General features: G+C 56.0%; 4 protein-coding genes across 4 annotated transcripts in view; 2 read left to right on the top strand and 2 right to left on the bottom strand.

The window, feature by feature from the left end:
- Positions 1-107: 107 nt before the first annotated feature.
- CSUI_006794 (uncharacterized protein) lies at positions 108-11,234 on the top strand (the record flags this gene model as incomplete). Its single annotated transcript, XM_068066946.1, has 14 exons — positions 108-113; positions 221-427; positions 868-1,557; positions 1,825-1,876; positions 2,555-2,673; positions 3,358-3,432; positions 4,632-4,752; positions 5,567-5,680; positions 6,559-6,647; positions 7,460-8,097; positions 8,315-8,415; positions 8,957-9,037; positions 9,896-9,939; positions 10,422-11,234. The coding sequence occupies 14 exons, from the start codon at positions 108-110 to the stop codon at positions 11,232-11,234; spliced, it is 3,150 nt and encodes a 1,049-aa protein (XP_067921086.1).
- Positions 11,235-11,510: 276 nt separating this feature from the next.
- Positions 11,511-14,348, bottom strand: CSUI_006793 (60s ribosomal protein). The gene is made up of 3 exons (XM_068066945.1): positions 14,116-14,348; positions 13,048-13,295; positions 11,511-12,784 (listed from the first exon to the last, which is right to left on the bottom strand). Exons 1-3 carry the CDS (start codon positions 14,127-14,129, stop codon positions 12,429-12,431), a joined length of 618 nt encoding a protein of 205 aa, XP_067921085.1. The 5' UTR covers positions 14,130-14,348; the 3' UTR covers positions 11,511-12,428.
- Positions 14,349-15,094: 746 nt separating this feature from the next.
- On the top strand, positions 15,095-20,788 carry CSUI_006792 (p21-carboxy-terminal region-binding protein; the record flags this gene model as incomplete). Its single annotated transcript, XM_068066944.1, has 8 exons — positions 15,095-15,376; positions 16,389-16,538; positions 17,157-17,359; positions 17,999-18,033; positions 18,679-18,946; positions 19,392-19,468; positions 19,789-19,874; positions 20,585-20,788. The coding sequence occupies exons 1-8, from the start codon at positions 15,110-15,112 to the stop codon at positions 20,786-20,788; spliced, it is 1,290 nt and encodes a 429-aa protein (XP_067921084.1). The 5' UTR covers positions 15,095-15,109.
- Positions 20,789-22,027: 1,239 nt separating this feature from the next.
- The window catches only part of CSUI_006791 (3 5 -cyclic nucleotide phosphodiesterase domain-containing protein), a gene marked incomplete at both ends in the record, with an annotated part of 10,310 nt that continues 9,881 nt past the window's right edge, over positions 22,028-22,456 (bottom strand). The window contains one exon of the mRNA XM_068066943.1: positions 22,028-22,119. Within this exon, the coding sequence (XP_067921083.1) occupies positions 22,028-22,119 (92 nt within the window). The remainder of the gene's footprint in view (positions 22,120-22,456) is intronic.

Here is a 22,456-nt window from a genome sequence, read left to right as displayed (position 1 = left end):
CCCCGGCTGCCAGTCTCCAGGCTGCTACGAAATGCACGAATCCCTCAGCGCGCGGCAGTTTTCCGGGTTGTAACGGTGACAAGAGCTCCAGGGCATTTTCCTCGAGCATGCGGGTCATAGTGCGTGTCCGTTTCGGTCATGGAATGCTGCGTCTGTAGAACAGCCCACGGCGTCCGGGATGGGATATTCCTGAAGGAAACCTGTACGTCTTTGCTTGCAGGACTATCTCTCGATGGAAGGCCTGCGCTGTCGGCCGTTCTTTCGTCCGGGACACAAGGAAGACCTCTACTCTTGGGCCCGAGCAGCTCTTGTCCGCATGCGACAGGGGGCCGGAGACAGTCCTTCACCCGGGCAGTCGTCTTCTTTTCTCCGTGACGTCTGCCTGACACACTACTTCACTCTCTCTGATGTCTACGATGATGGCAAGGTAACGCTCCATGGTGGCCAGAACAGTTCTCCAACCCAGGGAGCGCGGCAGGAGTATGCGCTTCGACGCGAGGGCAGCTACGTGTGGCGTTCAAATTTGTGCTCCGCTAGGCAGGCAGCTGTCCGCCAGCTGACACTGTTTTTTCTAGAGTTTGCAGTCTGTTGAGTTGGGTCTCAGCTGGGTGGTTTTCGCTCTGACTCGGGTCTGCGTTCAAGGTCCAGCGTGCGACTGAGGATGCCGCAGGTCTCGGTCCCTACTAGCGAGAAAAAAGAACAGCCACCGTTGTTTACGAACGGACAGTTTTTCTTATTTACCTGCGCTAGTCCTTCGTCGGTGGCAATGTATCTTTGTGAGGTTCGCCGCTCATTCGTGAAACGGTCCTCTCTTACCCGCCAGTCATACATGTTCACAGCGCCTCTGGGTTCCATATGTTTGTTCAGCTTACAATCTCACCGCGGCCAACAAACGAACATCACTCCGCAGGCCTTCTTCCGGCTCCTTTCTCTCTCAGTGCACCCGAGCTAGTTACTTGCTCCGTACTTCCTCAGTCCTTGCCGTTACCCGACTGGCTCGTGAGTCGCAACCGTGGTGCGTCGCGATCGCTCTTCACCTCCCGAGTGCTTCGCAAGTCCGCGCAGCTCCTGCAGGCTTCCGTCTCGGCTCCCGCTACTCCGGAACACCAGCTCAGGCGCGAGCCGGAGACAAGGAGTGGCAGTGTCGATGACGGCTCTAAGGAGGAGAAGCTGGTCCCCAGGAGCACAGAAACTAGCTGCTCGAACGGCCATCGCGGACCCAGCCAGCAGCGTGCCAAGAATAGCTTGCGGAGAAACACAGACCCGCGGGGACAGGCTGGTCTCGGTCTCTCAACTGATGCTGCCCCGAACTCGCCTCGCGGGCGCCGAGAGAAGGAAAAGACTTCCTCGCCTCGCGCGGACGAAGGCATGTCGTTGTCCGTGGAAGGACGTGGTGGTAATGCCATCTGCACGGCTCCTCACGAGGTCGGGAGTAGGGGGTTGCACGCGGTCGAGCTGCAGCGCAAAGCAGGCCAAGGTGATGGAGGAAGTGAATACCAGGGAACGAGGAACCCATATGTCTATGCGGAGCTGACGGCGGTGCAGGCAAACCGCGGGGTAAGTCAAGCGGGGGAGGCCACCGGGCGTCAGCTGCACCGACCTTGGACAGCTGAATTTTATCGCGGTCCAAGTGCCTTTCCAGTGCCCCTGGCTCGTCTGCTGCCGACCCAAGCGACTGTCTGCGTCTACCGTCAATACAAGGCGCTTTTTATTTGTTGTGATCAACTGTGAGCTCGCGGAGGGGACTGGGAAGCAGCGAGCTTGACAGCCAGCTGGTAGCCAAGCATTTCCCCTGTGAAGGTGCGTGCTCGTGCATTTTGCCAGACTAACTTCTACGCCATCGTCTGGGAGGTCACGAAAGCCCTCATGCCCCCACGTGAGTCTCTACATAGCAGGGGACTGAGCTACTGCTCCATCGCGTTGTGCGGGATATTACAGTCAGGTGCATGTCAGGACAATGTATCGTCGGACGTCCCGACGAACTGCAGAACGGCGCTGCGGACGGAAGGCGGTCGAAGGAGGGGCGTGACGACCTGACGTCACAATGAATTATATACACGGGCAGATCGCCGAGTATAATTGAGCAGGGTTGGGCTATCTGTCAGATGTAGGTGTAAAGCACAGCTGAGCAGACCCAGTTGAGGGAGGAACCCGTGGTAATCTTGAGTCCGATGAGCTGCACAGTGTAAGCAGCGCACTCATAGGGGATTCCTGTTGCGCGACGGCGTCGGTATCGCTTCTGAGTGACACTCGACGGGACGGGCCGGCCAAACCGCGCACGTACCTGTGCGGGGACGTGGTGAGGGTTACAGAAAGTCTACCATTAGCGCATTCGATACGATGGCTGTTCCACTTTCCCACAGGCATCCTGGGCAGGCCTGCACTTGACCAAACTGCTATTTCTCTCCATACCAGTCTGGTGGAGCTACTGCACATGGCAGATGCCCTGCCCTCGTCAGGCACTTTCTTTCCAAGCAGCTAACGTTGCCAGAGTCCAATCTTGGGACACCTCGGTCTTTTTGCTCTAGTGTTGGAATGGGGTTCCTTCTTGCAGCAGGAGGCAGAGGAGTGGCCGCGTTTTTGATGAACGTCGCGGTGTTTGACGAGAGCGTTCGTTTCGATGTCGGCATCCACACGGCTCCTGGCGGGCACGCGGAGGAGTACAGTCTGGCGGTAGGAACCAGCCGTTTTCGGCGCACGGAAGAGCACAAGAGTAGTGGTGGCTGTTGGTAAACTTCTCTACCGCAAGGAAGCGTTACTCGGCTTTCAGTCAGCAGCTCAGTTTCTCTGGCTTTCTTAGACGACATGGAGGTTTGAGTCGCAACTGCAAAAGAAGTTGCGTCGATGGCCTCTAGGGCCTCTCTCGCGGAGAGAGGAGGTCAAAGAGCGCTTCGTTGTCTCCGGTGCTTGGGTCTGGACTACGGAGGCGGCTCTTTGTTTCTGTACACTTCTCTCAGGGCGCTCTGAGGGACTTTCCTGACACGTTTGTCCTTGTATCCCCCACACCTCTTCTGCGATAACGAGGGAGTCTCTTAGTGTGGAAAGGTCGCTGCAGCGTCTCTCTGAGCCCACACATACATACAAGCACGCATCTATGGTACCGAACTATGTCTCCAAGTTCGCAACCTGCGCTTGTCAAACTCCAGCCCTTCAGAGCACAGTGGCGTAGGCGTGAACATTATCAATCTCTTCAAAGGCGTGTCAGTAGGTAGTGCGTTCTTGCTGCACACGAGCCTGCGTCTTGTATGATATCAGGGAGTATAGCTTGCAAGGTTGTCTGTCATGTTAGTAGTACAGCAGGGCCCAGGAAGTGGTCCGACGGTGGGCCGCAGGCTTGTCTGTTCTTTCATTATGCAGCTCAAGGCGAAAGGTTGTCCTGCTGATATTCCCTGTCTGTCTTGCGGCGACGTCGTGCGGGTACACCGGGCCAATGTAAGAACCACCCGATGGGCGTGCAACTCGGTCGCGTGTTGTCAGTCTTGATGGCTCCTTGTTAAAGCTCTGGAAGAGTGATTGTCGAGCAGAAGTCGTGTGTTTCTTCGGGATTCTGGTCTTTGTCGGCCGTTGGTCAGTGTGATTCCCCAAACCACTAGTTGGACATAATCAGTTTAGCGCCCATCAAAGGCAGAGCACGGGATTGATGCAGGGCATTTGTTGCGCCTGTTCGCCGGTGCATGGCGTTGACAAACTTATGCGTACAAGAGAAGAAATTTCCTGTCATTTCTTGTTTCTGGGCTTGTGAGGCGGGAATTCTGGCAAGTCAAAATACCAGACGGCAGTACAAGAGGCCGCAGCTCGAAACTACGGGAGGAGGACGGATGCGACCTTCTGAAGGCTTTATTTCTCGCACGAGCCGCACACCTCTTACCTGTCTCTGGTCTGCAGGGTGCAGTACCGAACTTCTTGCTTTCCTCGGATGATTGGCTGCTCTCGTGTGCCAGTCCTCCGTCCGAAGTCCCGGCGTCTCCATTGTGTGCTGGGAGTATTTGTGATTGGTAGTTCTGCATCCCAGCGACTGTCCCAAACCGTCGCTGCCGGTCTACGCGAGGGGGCTCACGGCTTGTGAGTTCGTCTGTTTGCCACGTTTCATCTCCGCTGCTCCCGCAGTTACGTTACAAATGTCGTGCACCCCGTTCGCAAGCTTCTACGTATAGGATACTTCGCCGTGAGCTGCGCGCTAGCGTCAGAGCTCAGCTGTCGGATTGCTCATCCGTTAGCAGTATTGTTTCGAGCGTCCGCGCTTACAATACGGAGCATGCAAGAATGAGTGCTACGTCCAATCCCCATTATTGCAGTTAGGGCTCTCTTCCCGTGGTACTCCTGTGCTAGTTCGCCCAAACTACCTCCTCAAGCTCGACCGACGTCGATCCACAACGCGTCGCCAGAGACATAGCGAAGACGCTTGCGTCTTTGTTTGAGGCCGGTATGCCGATGAGCTTCGTCCTAGATGCTGCCCTTGTTTCGTGATCCAGCGCAGCCCAAGAATAGGACACCTCTGTGTATGACTCGTTTTGCTTGGTTAGTGTTGTGAGCACGGACCGTGGTAACGACACTGCTAATGGCTGAGCAATCTGACGGCTGACCTCTGACTCCCACAGAGTTTGAGTTTCTCGAATTGTGTCCGTCTTCAGGTCAGCTTCAAGTTCGAAGCCGAACGCAATTTCGTGAATCTCAGCAGCGTCCTGGGTGTGACCGCGGCTCGCGTGTGGCCCGTCGACGCCGTGTCTGCGGACGCGGACCATCCGTCTGCAGGTGCGCTCTTTGAAACCGTGAATTAGCTTGACTAGGGGGCGCTGTTTGTTCCCGCCAGTGTGGCGCGAACGCCCCCGCAACCTGTGCAGCATCATCCGAGCGTCGGCCGTTTTGCACGCAGGTCCCTGCGAGACTCCCTTTGCGTCTTTGCATCCATGTGGTCTCCGCGTGCAGGCGGGATGCGGTTCCGCGGGCTGCCTGCTTAAAGGACACCGAATAGTGCCCACCTAGACACTGAGTGCAGTCAGAATTCTCCTAGACAGGAACTGATGGAAGAAACTTTTTTTTGCAATTTTCATCGTCGGGAGGGCGGGGGGTGGCAGCGCGCGAAGAAAAGCCGAGGCCTCCACCGCGTCTGCTTATGTTCGTTCACAAAGGAGCATCGGGCGGCTCCCCGGCTAACTCGCGGGCGAAGTAGTGGCGCGGTCCCAGGTGTAATCAGAGCGGAGAAGTAGTCATAGCTCAGCCACGCCGCGTTTATGGTTCTCCGTGTCTTTATAAACCTGGCCTTTTCTGTAGGCTCACGGTGTCACGTCAGATGACACCACTAGCCTTCTATGCAGCTCTGGACTTCGAGTCATGGGCTCCGCAGGGGACATATACGTGTATGAAGTTTTGAACGGGGAAAACTGCGCTGACGTTTTACCCCGTAAAGCTGCTTAGCTGCACGGGTGTAGATGTGAGTCAAACACTCGCCTCAGGAAAGTGGCTGGGCCCTTCGTAGCTCTGTGTCGCATTCAAAAAAGGAGATATGCACGTCGACGTGTGACTAGTGAATTTCGGATTCTGCGCGGTGTTTCGTGCCGTTATGCAGAGGGTGGCTTCCCAGTAGGCGCGACCCAGCTGCACACGCACTTTTCGGAGGAAGATGCACTGCGAATCCGGGCTCTGCGCTATCACGCCCAACAGCTCCTGAGTGGCCGCCGGCGTAAGAGAAGCACGTTCCCCTCCACATGAGTGCTCCGAAAGGTTGAGGAAAGCAGGGCCGGATGGGTGTGCAGTATGCCTCTTCTCATTCAGCTGTCTTGGCGATCCACAGCGTCACTTAGCAAAGAAGTTTGTGCTTCTCTTTGTACGGGAGTCAGACCGCGGCCCGTCGCCACGCCGCGGAGTGCGACTGGTTAAGAACTGACTCTTTGGCCGAATCAATAGTATCGGGCTGAACTGAGGGTGCACAAGACAGGACGAGTGCTGCGTTCACGACACCGGTGTTGCAGAGTCCATGCGCCGCATCAAAGTACTGCCGCCTGACACCCCAAACCCATGTTGCGGCAGCCCACGCGGCGTGTTACGCAGTGCCACAAATGCGGTCACTTGAAGCAAGCAGCAGACTTTACCTTGTCTCGTTTTTCTGCGTAGCACGCGCATGGCCGTCTTCCTGGTTCTTTCGTACCTCTTGAAAATGCGTCTTGTTTGGCAGTACAATTGGTCTTTTGCCGTGCGATATCTGCCCCGGTAAGCACTAGTCTTCACCGTACTTCAGTGTAATGACTGCGGGACCCCCTGGCTGCTGCCCACGTTCTTCTGCTGCTTCGGTCAGTGGTCTCCCTTCGCTGCAGCGGTAGTCTGTGGGTACAGGGGCCGTTGGTCTTCCATCGTCCGAATATCCACAGACACTCGAAGGCAAGTTTCTTTTCCCGGGGAACTGCGCAGCAGAGATGCGGAAAATACACCTTTGCATTGGGTTGCCGGCGCGGGGCCGTGTAGCCGCGACAGCCGCTGCTCTTGGTCTCTGCGCAGTCCCTGTCGGATGCCGTACTCCAGAGGAGGCGGTTTTGGTTCGGCTCGATTTTGTTCTATTCACAGTATTTACAACGCAGTACTACAAGCCCCTAAGCCTCCTTCGCCGCTTCAGTATGAACGAGGAACCCGCTTACGGAGACCTCATTGTCCGGGTGAGTAATCAATTGCCTTTACCTTCCACATCAATGCGCCATGCTTGAGTCGCGAATGCGGTCTGCCTTAGGACCGCTCTAACTTCGAATTCGACCTCTTACTGCCTTCTCTGGAGAACGGCCGGGGGCTCTAGCCTCTCGCTCATAGCGCATTTTACAGTGAAAGGCAGTGTTTCAGTTCCGGTCAGCGCCAGGTAGAAAAGGGTGTTGGAGAGCCAAGACTAAAATGCTCGAACGGATTACCTTTCCGCTGTGCGTGTCGCCCCAAGTTCTCCTGTCATGGTGCACGGATTGTTCACACGGCCTAGTCTTATTTGTGGCAGTGAAACGAGGACAACTCGTTTCACTGCCACAAGTTCTCGCGGCACTGCTGCCACGCGCTCCCGGGGGGAAGGCAAACTCGCAGCTGCCGTGCCCAAGGTGGTTCGCAGTCTGGCGAGATCTGCAAATGCGTCATTGTATCGGTCTCCGATTGTCCACGTCGGTGTTCTCGGTCGTATACGAGCCGGTTTTCCGCTTGCTCTTTCTCGTTGGCACCAGGGAGAAGCATTCTATACCGGTTGCGTGTGCCGCCACTTGTTGCGAGTTACCAGTAGCGTTCTTCTGCTTAACTTGCACCTGCCACCAGCTAACTTCTTTTCTGGGGTCGCGCGGACGGAGCGGCATCCACGGATAGATAGAGCGACAGTTGCTGACGGCCAGGACTCCTGGCGGCTCCGCGAAGTATCTCATGAAGCGCATCTCTCTGTCTGCGCAGGCGTTACTTCTGAACGGGGGACCCGCCTCATGTGTGTTCTGACTCCGTTGTCCAGGTTGTCAAAAGCAGCATGGGTCCTTGCTGTCGTATCCTCGATCTCGACGACCCTGAGCCGCTTGTTTCCGACTACGGCTGGGTTCGAGGCGATGCAACTGTAGCGGGTTCTCATCCGTTCGACTCTGAGCTGTCAGCGTACCTCCTCCTTGTTGAAGACGCGTCGTTGCCGGGGGGACACATTGCGGTGGTCAATCTCAGTGAGGCGACGTGTGAGCAGCTTTTTGCGGCTGAGAATGCCATACGAGAAGGGCAGTGGTTGCGTCTGCGCAACTTTCGGTGGAGCCGTTTTCGCCTTGAGGATGCAGTGCTCGGCCGGGTCTACGAGTGCATCCAGCCCAGTCGGAGTGACTTAGCCAGGATAACCCGACTGCCGCAGCTGTGCCTAGACACTCTGGTGGCGCAACAGGAGTTGGATGGCGCGCTGCAGGGCCTACTGGAGGAAGCTGGTCTAGATGAGGCTACAACTGAAAGTCGGCGCGGATGCGCGGGCATGGCAACCATGCATTGTGAGACTAGCCCAGTGCAAGGCGAGGCGGTAGTGGGAGGTGCAGCGCTAAACGGACTGACAGACCCAGCAGAGGCATACGAAGAGTGGGCCGTACCTGCTGGCGCTCTTGGGGCCTCACCACACGACGGGTGGGTGGCTGGCGGACCCATTTTCCTTCGCGCACGCAGTGCACTGTACCAAGCAAATGCTAGCCGGTACCGGCGGGAGGTTGCGGCGAAACGTGAACCGGTGGCTACGCCCGACTAATAGCAGTACCCGTCCCTGTGCACACTCGGAGTCTATGCGGGCGGCTGTTTGACAGTACTTACGCCTCTGTATTCATGTTTTCTGCGTCATGGACTGCAGGGTGCCGGTGAGCCAGGACAGGCCTGTAGCATGCTGTGAGGTCCACGTCCCCCAGGAGCTTCTCGATGTGCACTTCAATGCCATCGTTTACAGCAGACTGGGTCCGCTGCTGTCACTCACGGTGAGCTAAGCGTCTGTGCAAGGCTAACAGAAATTCAGGTATTCGCCGTTACACTGACAGGGTTTTTCTCTGTACTAAAAGTGGGAGGACCATAGTTTCTACGGAATCATTTCGACGTGCTTGTCGCGCGGCGTCATGTGGAGCATGCAGTGGGAAGCATCACCTTTGAAGCGCAGCACCACGGTATGGAGCTCGGTGCGAAACGTGCGTGCTTCCTGGGGGCTGGTGCCCGTGTTCTACTACACAGTCTATTAGTGCATGCGTCGGCCTGTATTCTCGTTTGATGTACAACTCGTGGGGCGCCTACGCTGTAGCGGCGCCACCATGGTTACCGTCGAACGTCCGTGCATCCGAATCTCTAGAGGTTTTGAGATGGCATAGGTTTCTGCCAAATTCTTCAGCCTGACTGAAGAGAAAGCAAGACCTGTCGAAGACCGAAGGTTGCCAGTGCGCGATTGACCTGTCGATTGCTTGGCGTCTCGCCGAAAGTGAGATCTCTCTTTTCTACCTTCTCTTCTCAGGGAGCGTCTCCGGTGCTCGGGTCCACTCCTCTGAGACTGAAGGGGATGCACATTTTGGGACTAGGGCCCCCTTCCGCGATGGTGAGCGAGCCGCGGACCTGGGTGGTGGTCCAGTGTCTTCTTTGTCGACACTCACGGCGCCTGACTCCGTCTGGGAATCGCGTGCATACAGGGGCCACTGGAAGCTCAGTAACGGGTTTGCGAAATGATGGTACCGCAGAGGAGAACCTGGAAGTGCTCTGGTGTCCGGTCTGTCGCCATAAAGACGCGTCGATGCTTGTTGCCGTGTAAGAAAACACTTGCTGGCGTTCAGCCAAGTCGTGTTGCCGTAGATCTTCTTATGTGACGTTGTGTCTCTCGGGTACTATAAGGGTACTACGATGTCTGATCTGGTCGAATCGAACTCCACATTAGCGGTTTACGAGACGGTTCCAAGTGCATGGCCTCGCTTCCCCACGCTTGCTTCGGGTGGACCTTCACGCTGACGTGCACCGACGAGCACATAAACGGGAGGCTACACGCGAAGTAGTACCGTCCACGGGTGACAGAGGAAAGGAAGCAGCCAAGATCATATGACACAAGCTGTTGATTTCATGCAAGATGTGAGGAGTCTGCGTACCTTGCAAACAACACCCCGCTCCGTGCCAACGGCCTGTCCCCGACATGGGTTTCGTTCACCTGGCAACCCTCGCGTGTGGGAGTGGTTTTTCAGATCGTGCATGGCTTCAGTAGTGAGAAGGCAGCGCGTTCACGGCTGTGGGACCCTTGAACTCCCACATGTCAGTGGCCCTGCTAGTTGAGTGTACACGTGCTGTGCCGCGTGTTGTTCGTGACAGTGCGCATGAGTGGAAGCGGAGATTAGTTCGTTTTTTGTGACCTCGGCGCCCCAAATGTGTTTGCGGGGTGTTCTCAGATATGACTTCTACTTTTTGCTCGCAGATGAAGAAGGAATGACCTTACCAGTTCGGCTGAAGGATGCCGTGGTGAGCTTAACTTGGCACCCACCACTCACACACATAGCACGAAGGCGCGCTGACCATTTTCCTGCGATATCTTCTGCGGATACGCGAGACGAATACCTGTCGGCGAAGCGTGTGGCCTTGCTCTGCTAATCGCATGCTGAACGAATAGAAGCCGTCTGAGTGCCGACTTCAATGAAATGTTTAAAGTGCGTGACACGTTGCTTCATGCTAAGGGTCTCCAGGAGCGTCCATGCAATGCCAAGGTCACAGTACAGAATGCGCGTCCAAGGAGCGGCAGGAAGTGCCACAGATGGTTGGGTGTCGGTGCTCATTTCGTGTGTGAAGCGCAAGACGAAGGTGCGCAAGCACAGTCTAGCGAACATCGCTGTACAGGTTCCTCAATCAATTGCGCTGAAGGAACAGCCTCCCGGCCTTTTCCTAATGCTGGCCTAGCGACGGTCTGTGCTAGGGACAGTCTCCGCGCGTGCTGGGTGTGCGTGTAGGGCCGCCGGTTCCGGTGCGCCAGCGAAGGAGGGATCAGTCCTTTTTTTGCGGCGACGGATGCAGGTGCTCAGAGACTTCTCTGCAGACTGCTGAAAGCTGTCCTCACTGTTACTGAGGAACATGGTTCAGACGCGGACGGGACGGAGGCGAAACGAGTAGGCACCACGTGTAAAGACGAGCAAGACAGTTACTCATCTCCAGCTCAAAAACCTCGAAAGCAACGAGGACATGCGGCAGGAAAGTGGACACCTGCGACTGCAGGAGGGGGCGCGGCTCGTGAAGTACCAGAAGCTTCCTCCGGTTCTCGGGAAGCTGAAAGACCACCCGCTGATGGACCACAGAAATCTGGCCAGACCGCAAAGTCTGCTAGCCGAGTAGGAGCTGGCTACACGTGTGTACGCGGTGGCGGGGAAGAACAGAGGGAAGATGAGCAGAGCAGCGAAGAAGAAGGGGAAGTACGGACGCAAGGTCTCGTGGGTCGAAGGTACATGCGGCAACTGAAGGAAGCTTCAAGACGACGCACACTGGCCTCCGTAACCGCGACACAGGGCGCTCCAGAGCAGCGCAGCGAAGTAGATGCTTTTCTTGGTGTGGGCAACGAAGACTGCCTCCCAGAACAAGGCGCGAGGAAAAGGAAAGGTGGCTTTCGAGGCCGGAGGAACCTGGGACCGGGCCGCCACGAGCTACTGATCCTGAGACGGGCCGTCACCACTGTCGCGACTTCTCCGCACGAATGGGTCGTCCTCGGGTGTGAATTTCGCAGAAGGGACGCGCCTCAAGAACTATCGCACTCTGCATCCGGAAGACAGTGAGTGGAGCCGGTCGCGCCCCGAGCCTTGCATGGAAAGAAATGTGCGGATCGTAGGAAGCAGGGCAGCCGTTCTTGTTTTTGACTGCCGGCTGTCCTGTATCTCGATGTCTCTGTTAGCGGCGGCAAGTGTGAGTATCTTCTTGAAACAGTTACGGGCTCTGAATGTTTGTCCGGCGTGCTCCAAGGGGCGCCGCCCGCCAATCGCCTTGCTTCAGAGTCCGTGGCAATGCAAATCTCGGTGCTCGGTCATTGGGCAAGGTTTTTGATCACTCCTCTGGTCCAAACAAACCGCCACTGGAACACCCAACGCGACCTCAGCTAGCAAGTGTCATCCCTAGCGGACTGGTAGACGTTCCACGTGACAACCATGGAAGTCACGTGTCGTACCGGCGTTTCAAGCCTCGGGTAGGCCCAGGTTCAGCCGTGAAGGCCGCATGTTGGTACCCCGGACGTTTCCCTGCTGTCTGCTGTTGGCAGTATGATTCTAAGATGTAAGGGATATCTTGTGACAGCTTGGCGGTGCTGTCCCTCGCCGTGCCATTTGCTAACGTGCTCGCCGGGGTTCGGGAAAGTGTGAGAGTCGCAGCAGGTTTCATTCGGCTCCCCGCCCTCGGATGGCTTCGCACTTAGATAGACTGCAGTTTCTCCTAGCTGACGATTCCCCAACACGTTAGTACGGTACGACCCTGCGGCTGTGGGGCCGACTCTTCAACGCCGCGCTTCAGGTGAATCACGATTGTCTGAAACGCGGAGCAGGATCCACAAGGTGGACGTAACGTATCTTGTGACCCGGAGTTCAGGCACGTGTAAGCAACAGCTCTCCACAAGAACGTGAACACAAAGCACGGAAACCAGAAAATAGAATGAGACGCCTTCGGAGTCCACAAAACCCTCGGAGAAAGCTATACAGTTCTGATCGTTCGCTGGCCCAGGCCCCCGTGTTCCCTCGAACACAAAACCTTTTGTTAAATTGCTACACCGTTCCCGGCCTCGGAAACTAAACCCTTCTGTCTTCTCGTCTTGGTGAACGTCCCCGACCAATGGTTTTCTCTCCCGTCCGCCGTCACCTACGATCGTTCCTATATCCCACTGGCCTAGACGAGAAAGACGGTCTCCAACAGATTCTCCGTTCGTTTCACTGCTCGCATCTGAAACTAGGTCACCTGGGTGTGTCCCCAACTCCACGTGACTGAGCTTATCGATAACGCCTGAGCTGCAGAGCCTGTCTCCTCTTCCAGCAGGCACGGCGAGACGGGCGGAGGCGAGCTGCACCGCTTCCCTTGGTACGGAGACCACGGTGACTCTTTCCTGCTGATGTCAGTCCTCTGCATTCCCTGTGTTTCATTACCGGCTTGCAGAGCCAGTTGATGCGGGGGTCGTTGCGAATTGCGTTGTGTGCCGGATCTACTAGAATCACTTCATAGTACTTGTAGACGGCGTCCTGTCCCACCCAGTAGCTGTTCAGCACACGGAGACCACCGCAGATCTTGCGCCCAACCTTCTCCTCGGCCACGGCCCGCAAGTTACGGGTTGACTTCTGCTTTCGGACACCTGCACATAAAATAGAAGATACAGCAAACGCTCCGCTAGTCGGCACCCTGAAGGTGTAGATCTTCGAAGACGTCCGATCAGAGGACTGCCTCTTCCAGACGAGACAAACAACCTAGCGGCAACTTGACAACACGGAGCACGGTGAGCAGAGGCGTCCAACATAAAGCCGGTGCCTACAGTGCTCGAGGGAGTCATACACACAGGGCAACACAGGCCCTACACACGTCCTGCGGCGACGAAGCGGCGCCCATGCTTCGACCCACCTTGATTTTTGGGCTTTCCGTAGACGATGCCCTTGTGAACCTGCTTCTTGCGATCTCCTCTACGTACACGGACTCTGTAAATGACAAATCCTTGCTTCTTCTTATATCCGAGTCTACGAGCCTTGTCTGGACGCGTGCTCTGCGTGCATCGATGAACTGCTGGGAGCTGTCGGTACTCCCATGTCCGTACGCGCAACAGAAACCGAAGTACGTCCGACTGCTTCTTCTTCCACAACTCCTCGAGATACCTACGGACAACGAAGAAATAAACTGAATCGCCCATTACACACCTATACGTGAGCCCTCAAACACCGAACAGGGTTCTTCTAGTTAGACGAGCCGGAACTCCCATGGCCTCCAGATGTTTCAGAAAAAATCTCGAGTGCCTACAGAAACGCTTCCAGTCAGCACTCGAGGGCGACATCCTCAGGCGCAGCCCTTCGGGACCCGCCACAGCAATGTCTGTGACAGCAAACAACCTGGCGATTCGGGTTTATCCACAAAGGGAAAACATCAGCCCGGAAGCCGGCCACCTTTCGGCTGCACCTACAGCGGAAGAAGACACCCCTCCCAAACCCCGGCCAAGAACGGTAAGGAGAACGCAGGGAGGCGACCGACCCTGGGCGGGCATGGCTCGCTCGGTCCTGGGTAAAGAAAAGAAACTGCACACAGTTGGGGAGTTTCTGTAGAGCGGCGGTGCCAGTTAGCACCCTCACGATACCTGCTTCGGAATACAGTGGTCAGATGGCGCGCCGGAAACTCATCGCACAAGAGCACACTCGACATGCAAGAAAACCCCTGGGTGAGCCGTCAATCAGTGCAGGGAAGGCCGCCGGAGCCATAACTTGACCGCCACTCTCGCGAAACGCTACCCACAGGAATCTCTCCGCAATCCCGCAGCTCCCATGCGGAAAAGGAACCAATTTGGTGCTGTACAGGTTTTCCGCGCCCGGCCGGATGCAAGCGCGAAGCCGACGACGCCAAACTACGCAGCAGGAAAACCGCAGACGTCTGCTTGCCCCCACAAGTTGCAACCGCTGCGCAGCCACTCCTCTCTATAGCACTCACTTGTAGGCTCCCATTTTGTTCGCGGAACGAGTGTTGAAGTCAGTGCTTTGTTATGTATTTTCTCGAGGCAGCACCCGAATTACCTTGGTCGGCAAGAAGTCGCGACTTCACACTGCCAACTCCCTCGTGCCGCTTCCGACCCGTGATGCTGCAGTCAACGAGGACAAACCATGCCACAAGGTGAAAACCCGCCCGTCCGCTGCCCCCGCGGAGCATGGTTCGGGCGGACTGCTGGACGCTGAGCCTCAGCATGTACGAAGACCACCCCACATGGCCTACATGCACTGCCTTTTATTGTTTCCCATCTCAGCGGCCGCTGGCCGCTGCCGTCCGATCGGTAGAAGGAAGTCGTCTGGGCTAAGTCTGACAGCTGGGAGAAAAGGCGCACAACGAGCCATGCGAAAAAAATCATTGGCTCTCTCGTATACCTCGCGAGTGGCATTGGAGCTACTCGTTGCCCGGAGCAGCAACATTGTTGTCACAGCAAACATTCCGTGGGCTCAACTGGGCGTCGCCTTTGTTGGCCTCAACCGGCTTTTGGGGCTGGTTGATTTCCGAACCCTTAAAAGAATCTTCGCTCTCGTCGCTGTCTACAAACAACCTGTCGTGTACTCAGCATACGTCCCCCAGCTCCGTTTCTTAAGGGGCACTTCTTTTGCTTCTTGGCGTGCCGAGCGTGGCCCCCTGCGTGCGTCCGTTGGGGCTGCACGTCCGCGCGCTGTGCAAATTGTGTCCGATTTGTATATCTGCTTCGCCTGTGGAGGGGCTCTGGCAAACGCCTACATGACTGAAGCGGGCCCTTCGGGTAAGTGCCATCGTTTGTCCAACCCGTACTTCGACCTACCCGTGAACGCAGTCCTTTGTTTTCTCGACTTCTTCAGTTTAACGAGGAGGAACCTTCAAGTCTTGGTATGCGCCACTGTGCTGATAGAGTGGCGCGAGCATGTTGCATTCGTACTTGCTGGCAGGCTAGCGCTAGGCGGTAATCGAAGCGATGGCAGACGGGAAGATTGAGGCACGTGGTGGGCAGAAGAAGGATGAGTTGGCGACTGTAAGCAATGGTGAGGCGCCGGACTTTGTGAGAGCTCGGGAAAGACCGGAGAGGTGCAAAAGGCAAGGACCGACGCAGGAGCGAGAAGAAAGTAGCGACGACGACGACGGAGATGAGATTGAGTTGCGGGCCAAGACCAAGCAGCAGATTCGCACGCAGGCGGACAGCTCGAGTGATGATGACGGAGACGACGACTCAGACGATGTTGACGTGAGCACGAAGCAAGAGGGTGGGCGTCATAGAGTTTCGATATTCTTTGATTTGTAGGGGAAGTGTGTGTCTTTCTGTACAGAAGGTTTTGAGTAGAGGTGTTTGTCAAAACATGTGTTGATGCGGGTCTGTGACGCGTGAGGAATTTATGTTGTCGGGGACTATGAGGCCAGGATGCCGCCAAGACCGTCCTGGGGCTATTGTCCTCTTCCTGGGTGGAGGTTAGGAGCAGCTGCAAGTAGGATTTGCGGCGGCCGCGCTCTCCGCCGACAGGATATGCGCACGGGAGTGGGCGTGGTGAGCCACTGTGCCGTATTCTTTTTTCTGGCCTTATGTCTCCCCATCCAGAGGACCGCCATGTGGCCAATTGTCATTCCATTTTCTGCACCCTTCTTTCCACACTTCTTGTCGGACTCGGCCTTCTTCTCTCCTTGGCTTTGTTGCGTGTCGGCCGTTCCGTGGTCAGCTCCGTCTGTCTATCTTTCGCAAGCTTGTTCTTGGCTCCTTGTTCGCTCGTAAGCTGGCTCCTGCTTCGTCCTGTCCCGCCCTTTCTCGCACCTGTGTCCTCGTCCTCTGTTCTCGTCTTCTTCCGGGCAGACACCGTCAGCAGCTTTTTGTTGGGCCCGCAGATGCCGAAACACAGCCACACAGTTCTTGCATCTCTAAAACACAGAGTGTGGGGCGCACCAGTTCGTTCTTTTTCGTCCCGCTGCGTCTCGCAGCCCCACCAGTGGTCTGTTTTTCAAGGGTATCAGGTGTTCTTTCTGGTGTCACAGAGCCACTAGCACTCTTCTCTCTTGGGGAAGACCAAGGTGGTTGTCTGCTGCTCAGACTGCGGCTGTAGACAGACAGCACTTCATTGCGGGAAGCAGATGCCAGGACGCTCTGAGCTGCCTCAATGTTGAGCTGGCTGCGGCGCAGAGGGCAAGACGAAGATGGCAGATGGCGTGTGTTTCTCCTTCGGTTTGTTCGATGCTACCCTGTCAGTGGCTGTCGTATCTTCTGTACTCAGCAAACAGTTCAAGCGTCTTTCGGAATTTTTGATCCTCATGAAGAAGCACAAGACGCGATTCTGCTTTTGCTTCGACAGTCCCGCCTGGACGCTCACCTGAAGGTGCCGGGCTCCGCTCTTCGGTCTCTTGCGGAGGCCGTCGCAAATCAGGTGGGATCTGGATGTACATTGGAGCCCGGTCATAAGCGCTGAGTGCGGGCGCAGTGTCTGCGGGATATAGCACTGTGAATGTGTCTAGTGGGTAAAAGGCAGTAGGAAAGTGCAGGCGGTGCGCCTCCGAAGGGACTAGTGAACGGATACTCCAGGCGTTGCTGTGGACTCGATGCCAGCTTGTTGCCATCACATCGTATGAAGGTCTCTTCTGAGGTGTAATTGAAGAGGCTGTGCTGAAGACGAGCGCAGTAGCCGCCCTCCCTCTCTCTGATTTTGTTGTGGCAGAAGGTGTCGCAGGCTGCATCCGCAGTTTACCACAAGAGATCAAATGTATCAGCAGCCGCGGGCAGACAAGGATCCACCCGCAGTGGACTACAACAGCTCAGGTCTGTCTACAACCGTGAGGCGGATGCTACCAAAAAAGGGGGCAGCCGCTGCAGTTTCACAGTCACTAAGGAGCACCACCGGCGTATGAGGAAGCCGATCGCGGGGGGAGCAGTACATCGTGGTTTCTTCCTGTTCGTCACCTACTGTAGTGTGTTTCTTACGATACCTGGCAAAGAGGGGGAACACACCCGACGTTCATCTCTTTCCCGAGATGCTTCGATGTTGCAGGGCAACGTCGGCTCCGTTCTGAAGGCCGTCGAAGACGAGGAAGACCGAGCTGTGGAGCAAAAACAAAACGCTGGAGGCGATCACGGGGGGGAAGGCGAAGATGGCGGGGACTCTTCTGTTGTTGGCTTTTTCTCTCTCCTGAGTCTGCAGCAGTATCCGGAGGTCACTGACGTCTTCCGGGACGCGGTTCTCCAGGCGGCAAGGTACTTCTTCGAGCTCGAATGACCGTGTCACGACTGCGAAAAGGCCAAACACACATATGCGTTGCTTTAGCGGGCCTAGCTCGTGAAGCAACGTGAAAAGCTGTGGCCGGCTGTGGACACACACGTGCGTACCCAGTTTTCTCAGTGACTGATGCCAGCTGCGGAGTTTTCTCGCCGTCGTACATACAGGAGAGACAGAACTCCTCGAATTTCGGGGATATTAATAGAGCACTCGAAGGTCTACTGGCCACTCACGGACCGGTCATCGGACCGGTAGAACTGAAGCAGCTGTGTCTGTCAGGCAGCGTCGCTGCGTTCCGCAGCAAGGCAACGGCTCTGAGCTCGTTTGTTGGCCCAGCAGCGCTGCCATTCAAGGTGCGGGTGAAAGAACACGAAAGCCTACGATGAACGATGAAAGCATTTCCGCGTATTTCACATTGCTCAACGAGTGCGAACGTCGTGCTTGTCTCGGGAGGTGTAGCCCGGCATCCGAAAAAGCTTTTACGTTTGCATGTTGCTCTCTCGTCGTTTTTCCAGCATGTTGCCCGGTATGCCAGCCATCAGCGGGCGCCTGCACCGACAGATATTGGTAGGCTACTGGTGGGTCGTGATCTGCTGTCCCGCCTGTCTCTTTTTCAGTCAGCACGCACCAGCGGATCAGAAGGCGAAGCTCGGTGAGCGACAGGGGCATTGCATCAGTCAACAGGGACGGCGGTAGAGACCACTGTATGACGATTTTCCCGTTCCTTTTTGTGCATTCTCAAGACGAGCGATAAGTGGACAAAGCCCTAAAGTCAGCTGCGGGCAACCCTGCGTCCCTTGTTGCGTGTGTGTCCTCGTCTTGACGGCAGAGGCACTGCTTTGTCCTCGCAGTGCAGATGCATTTGAAGGTTCGACGTGAATTTAGGGTTTTCTTTCGGGTTAGGCAAGACTGGCAGCGTAGATATGGTAGGGCGCCGAGCGCGCGAAAAGTGGCAGGCTAATGTCATGCCGTCGCAGCGGGCGTTCGAAATTCCCCCCCGAGCGTTTGCCTAAGAAAGAGCGGAACTTGCCCCTCTCTCAAGTTTCTTGAAGCTTCAACGTGTCGCACCCCTTCTCTCTCTCGAAATATGGTTGGGGCGCTTTGGAGAGGCCTCGCGACCAAGCAGCTCGAAATTGTCCTGTGTGAGTGAAGTATCCACTGTGTCGCTTCCGGGTCCATGCATCGTTCCATTTCCTCGTGCACTTTCGTCTTCGCAGCCAGAAATTGCTTTCGAAAGAAAGTGAGCCACCAGATATCTCCGGAGTGGGTGCGCACAACTTTGTGTTTTTTTCGTTAGACGAGGTTCTTTGCCCTCCGGTGCAGCTGCGCGTCAAAGGTGACGGGAGAGCCTCTAACAGTGGTTCTACCAGCAAAGTTTCTACAAAGGGGAAACCTGTCAACTGCGGCTGGCTGCTGAAGGAGCGACTGAGCAATACACCCCCGCAGTTGGTACCCCGCATGTTCTCTTCTCTTTTGGAGGACATTGAGTGGAGTATGACGACGGAGGAAATGGACGAAGAAGAGAGGCCGTTCTATGCGTACACTCACGTCATGACTCTTTGCCGGTTAGACAGCACCGTTGTTGATACCGACGGGGGCTTTCAGGATGCAGTTGTACTTTGGCGTTCGTGTCCACTAACGCCACCTCAGTCCTGAGCGCCTGGAGTGACGATAACACTCAGTTTTGTTCCAGTGTATGCCTCCTGTATGGTGTCTGGGCCTCGGATGAACAGGCGCCTGAGTCGGCCCTGGAAGCAGAAAGTTTTGTGCACATACGTTCGCAGCTGTCTTGGCCGGGGTGGCGAAGTAGACCTAACACTAGCTTCAGCCTGGCCTGTGACTCGCAGAGAGCTTTCGGTTGCAAGGCGCCCCGAAGTTACCGAATGCGTCACTCAGAGGCGGACACTATTGGTCTGCATTCGTTTGTTTCTGTGTAGCCGGTCACTACTCGGAAGTGCGGATCTCACTGTGCACCGTTCTCTCTGTCCGGGTGCTGTGGCTGCGCTGCAGGGTTTACAAAGACGCAGAAGCAACATGCAATGCTTCCACACAGTGCTCCAAGAAGACCAAGACCACGGCGTCTTTAGGTGCGGGAGGTGCACAGGAGTGCACACTGTCAGGTTCAAGTGGCCGCCTGTCTTGTCCGCCTGATGACGCATTCCATGTTAATTCGACATGCGTCTGATTTCTAGTGGTCATTTTGTTGTCGAAAGAAGTCTCTCCGGTTGGTAACCGCTTGTAGACATAACTGAAACCCTGCGTTTCGCTTCGCGGAATAGTTTGTGGGGGAGGCGGGGGGAGGGATTCTGCCACTGGGCTCCATAGAAACGGGGTTACAGTGCGGCGCCTTCATTCACCTGCGTCACTCAAGATGGTTGGCCGTTACTTTCTTCTTTTCAATTTGCAGGCTTCAAGCCGTATTTCCTTCACCCGGAAGATGAGGAGTTGCTCGAGAGCGCTACAGTGTTTTTCAGCTGGCCCACAGGCTCCTCGGTAGGCTCGGCACTTGCCTTCCGGGCATTCGAGCCATACCTCTCTCCTGTACAGAGACGTTGGAGGGAGAAAAAGCTCTCGTTCAGAATCACGCGGGGTTCAGGATGGGCTCAATCACAAGTGAACCAGGAGCTTATCGTCGAGGTTTTTTCGTGAAAGAGGAGGTGTACTGTGTGAAGTATGCAGGCAGTAGCAACTGGATATGTACGGAACAGTCAGCTGCGACATATTCAGAATGCGGTTCCGGGTGGCCTGTTTAGCCTAGCCGGCTGTGAAGACCTGCTTAGTCCATGGAATGTTGACTTTAGATTCTAGAGCGGAGACGAAAATCTTCCAGAGCATCCTGCTGAGGTTGTTGCGGCGCGACCGGAAGTTTTTACGCCATACAGTCAAGCGCGACACTGGATACAGTGCGGCATCGTAGCTGTGTCCGGGCTGGCCAGCGTCGGGGTTGTGTTCCGGCGCGCAATGGAGTGACCCTAGCTGCCTCGTCCAATAATCCTTAGTCGTTCCAACCCTAGCATTCCCAGATACATCACTCCGACCGCGTCGCCCAGGATCCGAGATGGTGCTGGGATCAGCGGCGCGTCCGGCCCCGCACAGTCCGGTAGTGGATGCTGTCTCTGCTGGGACACATCTTTGTTGCACCTACCGCGAACTTAAGCATCAGCTCGCATGCGTGTTGCCTGAGTCGTGTACTTGCCTTCCAGGTGCGCGTGAGCGTTGTTCACGATGAGGAAGCGACGACAGCTGGGGGGCAACTACGGAAGCGAGGAAAACCATCCGGTGTGACGCCTCCATGCCAGATCCGATCGTGTCCTGAATATCTGCTTTTCTTGCTCTTGCCTTTTGACAAACTAAGAAAATGTACTGAAGCGGTCGCGGAGCGCGCTAACATGCAGTTAGCTGACTAGCCGTTGTAGCCCATGTTTTTTCTTGGATTCGTCTGTGCCCATACCACGGTGTGCGGTGAGCCGCATTCTGACGCAAGTTCTCTCAGGAGCAGACCTACTTGCGTCGCACGTGGACGTCTGTCCCGTGGCCCTTCCAGTAGTGTATCGGAGGCGATTTGCCCGTCCGGCCGCTGCATGGGGAAAGAGCTTCCTGGTACCGTAACGGCGTCTACGGAAGCCCTCCCAACAGAGCTCCGGTGCATTGTAGAGCGGAACAGTATATTCCCTCGCTACGTGAACGTCTGAGAATGGAATTCCCGGTAGCAGAACCAAAAAGAGCCTCTCCGGTATTGGTGGGCTAGGAGCCTTTTGAAGGGTCTCGTCCGTTGTCGAGATCCCCCCCGGCGATGTGTCTGCTCAGGGGGACGTGAACTGACAAATTTTCAGACGTGGCGCCCCACCGCTTCTTGGTGTTCCCTCACATAGTTCGAAGTACCAGGACGCATCTCGGACAGCTAGGAGAGGACGCCGGGTATCCCCCGTCGCCGCAGTTCCACCGCTCCAGACCATGCGGAAACAAAAGACGTCCCTCGTGCGCCTGGACGCGATTGTGCGGCCTGTCTGCCTGTTTCCTGTGGTAAAAAGAGGGGGTACTCGCGGGCGAGATTGTTCTCCATGAAGAAGGCTGAGGACGAGGCCGGTGTGTCCTCCAAGCATATCAGTCGTTGGCCTCTCCCACCTACGGACATGACGACCGCGGGTCCTTGTCGACTATCTCTTTCCATTTGATTCTGGGTCCGGTAACACATAATCCAAACAAAAAAGCACTTGCAGAGGGGAGGGAAGAGAAGGCATTTTTTTCTTTCAGTGTGGAAGAACCGCATTTACATCAAGTCCGCTATGTTCCGACTGAAAGGCGGTACCCCGACGCTAAGACCGGATGGGGGTTTTAAGAACTAGTCGCACGAAATAAGGACAGCGTGTGCCGGGTACCTACGCGGGCGTGAGTGCGAGTTGAACCTGCCAGATCAGTCTGCGATTGTGCTGGTGGCTAGCGATTCAAGGCAGAGGGTCGACTATCGCATTGTAGTACCGGGCCGTGGTTCCGAGAAGCGGTCCGGATCGAGGGGTTACGAAACGGGGCGGCGTCGCGGTACGCCCTATGTAGTAGGCCTCCCCCCTGGGTGGTGGCCGAACGCTTTCTTGTTGCAGGTGTCACGTAGCGTGGACATAACCGAGCGACGCGATTCCACGGACGTCTCACCTGTTTTTCTGCAGCTGTGTTGCTCGGTCACCCAGCTGCGCTGGGAACATGAGCGCGAGGCTGTTGAAAAGCGGCTTGCAAATTGCGTCTGACCCATACGTGCAACGAAAGGTAAAGCGGACATCATGCCTACTCTCGATTAAACGGACAACTATTCAAATGCGACCAGAGGAGACTAAGAGGTCACCTTGGGGAAGCGGCGCCAGCAATCACCCTCCCTGCCACCCCTGTGAACGACAAAACCTCGTGATGGACTCCAGTTTCAGGGAGAGGAATGGAGTGCTGCGGAGCTTTTCAAGGCTTGCTCATTCTGTAGCGTAGAGCAACAGTCGCTCGGGCGAACTAACAGACGTGCCGGACAGTGTGCATCATGTGGAAAACGGTCCGGCGTCGGCCTGTTAGCGCAGCGGGTATGCCTTCGCCTC

Source organism: Cystoisospora suis (genome assembly GCF_002600585.1).
Source record: "Cystoisospora suis strain Wien I chromosome Unknown contig_3491, whole genome shotgun sequence".
Lineage (NCBI taxonomy): Eukaryota > Apicomplexa > Conoidasida > Eucoccidiorida > Sarcocystidae > Cystoisospora > Cystoisospora suis.
The sequence above is the reverse complement of the archived record's forward strand: the minus strand, read 5'-3'. Positions and strand labels throughout refer to the sequence as shown.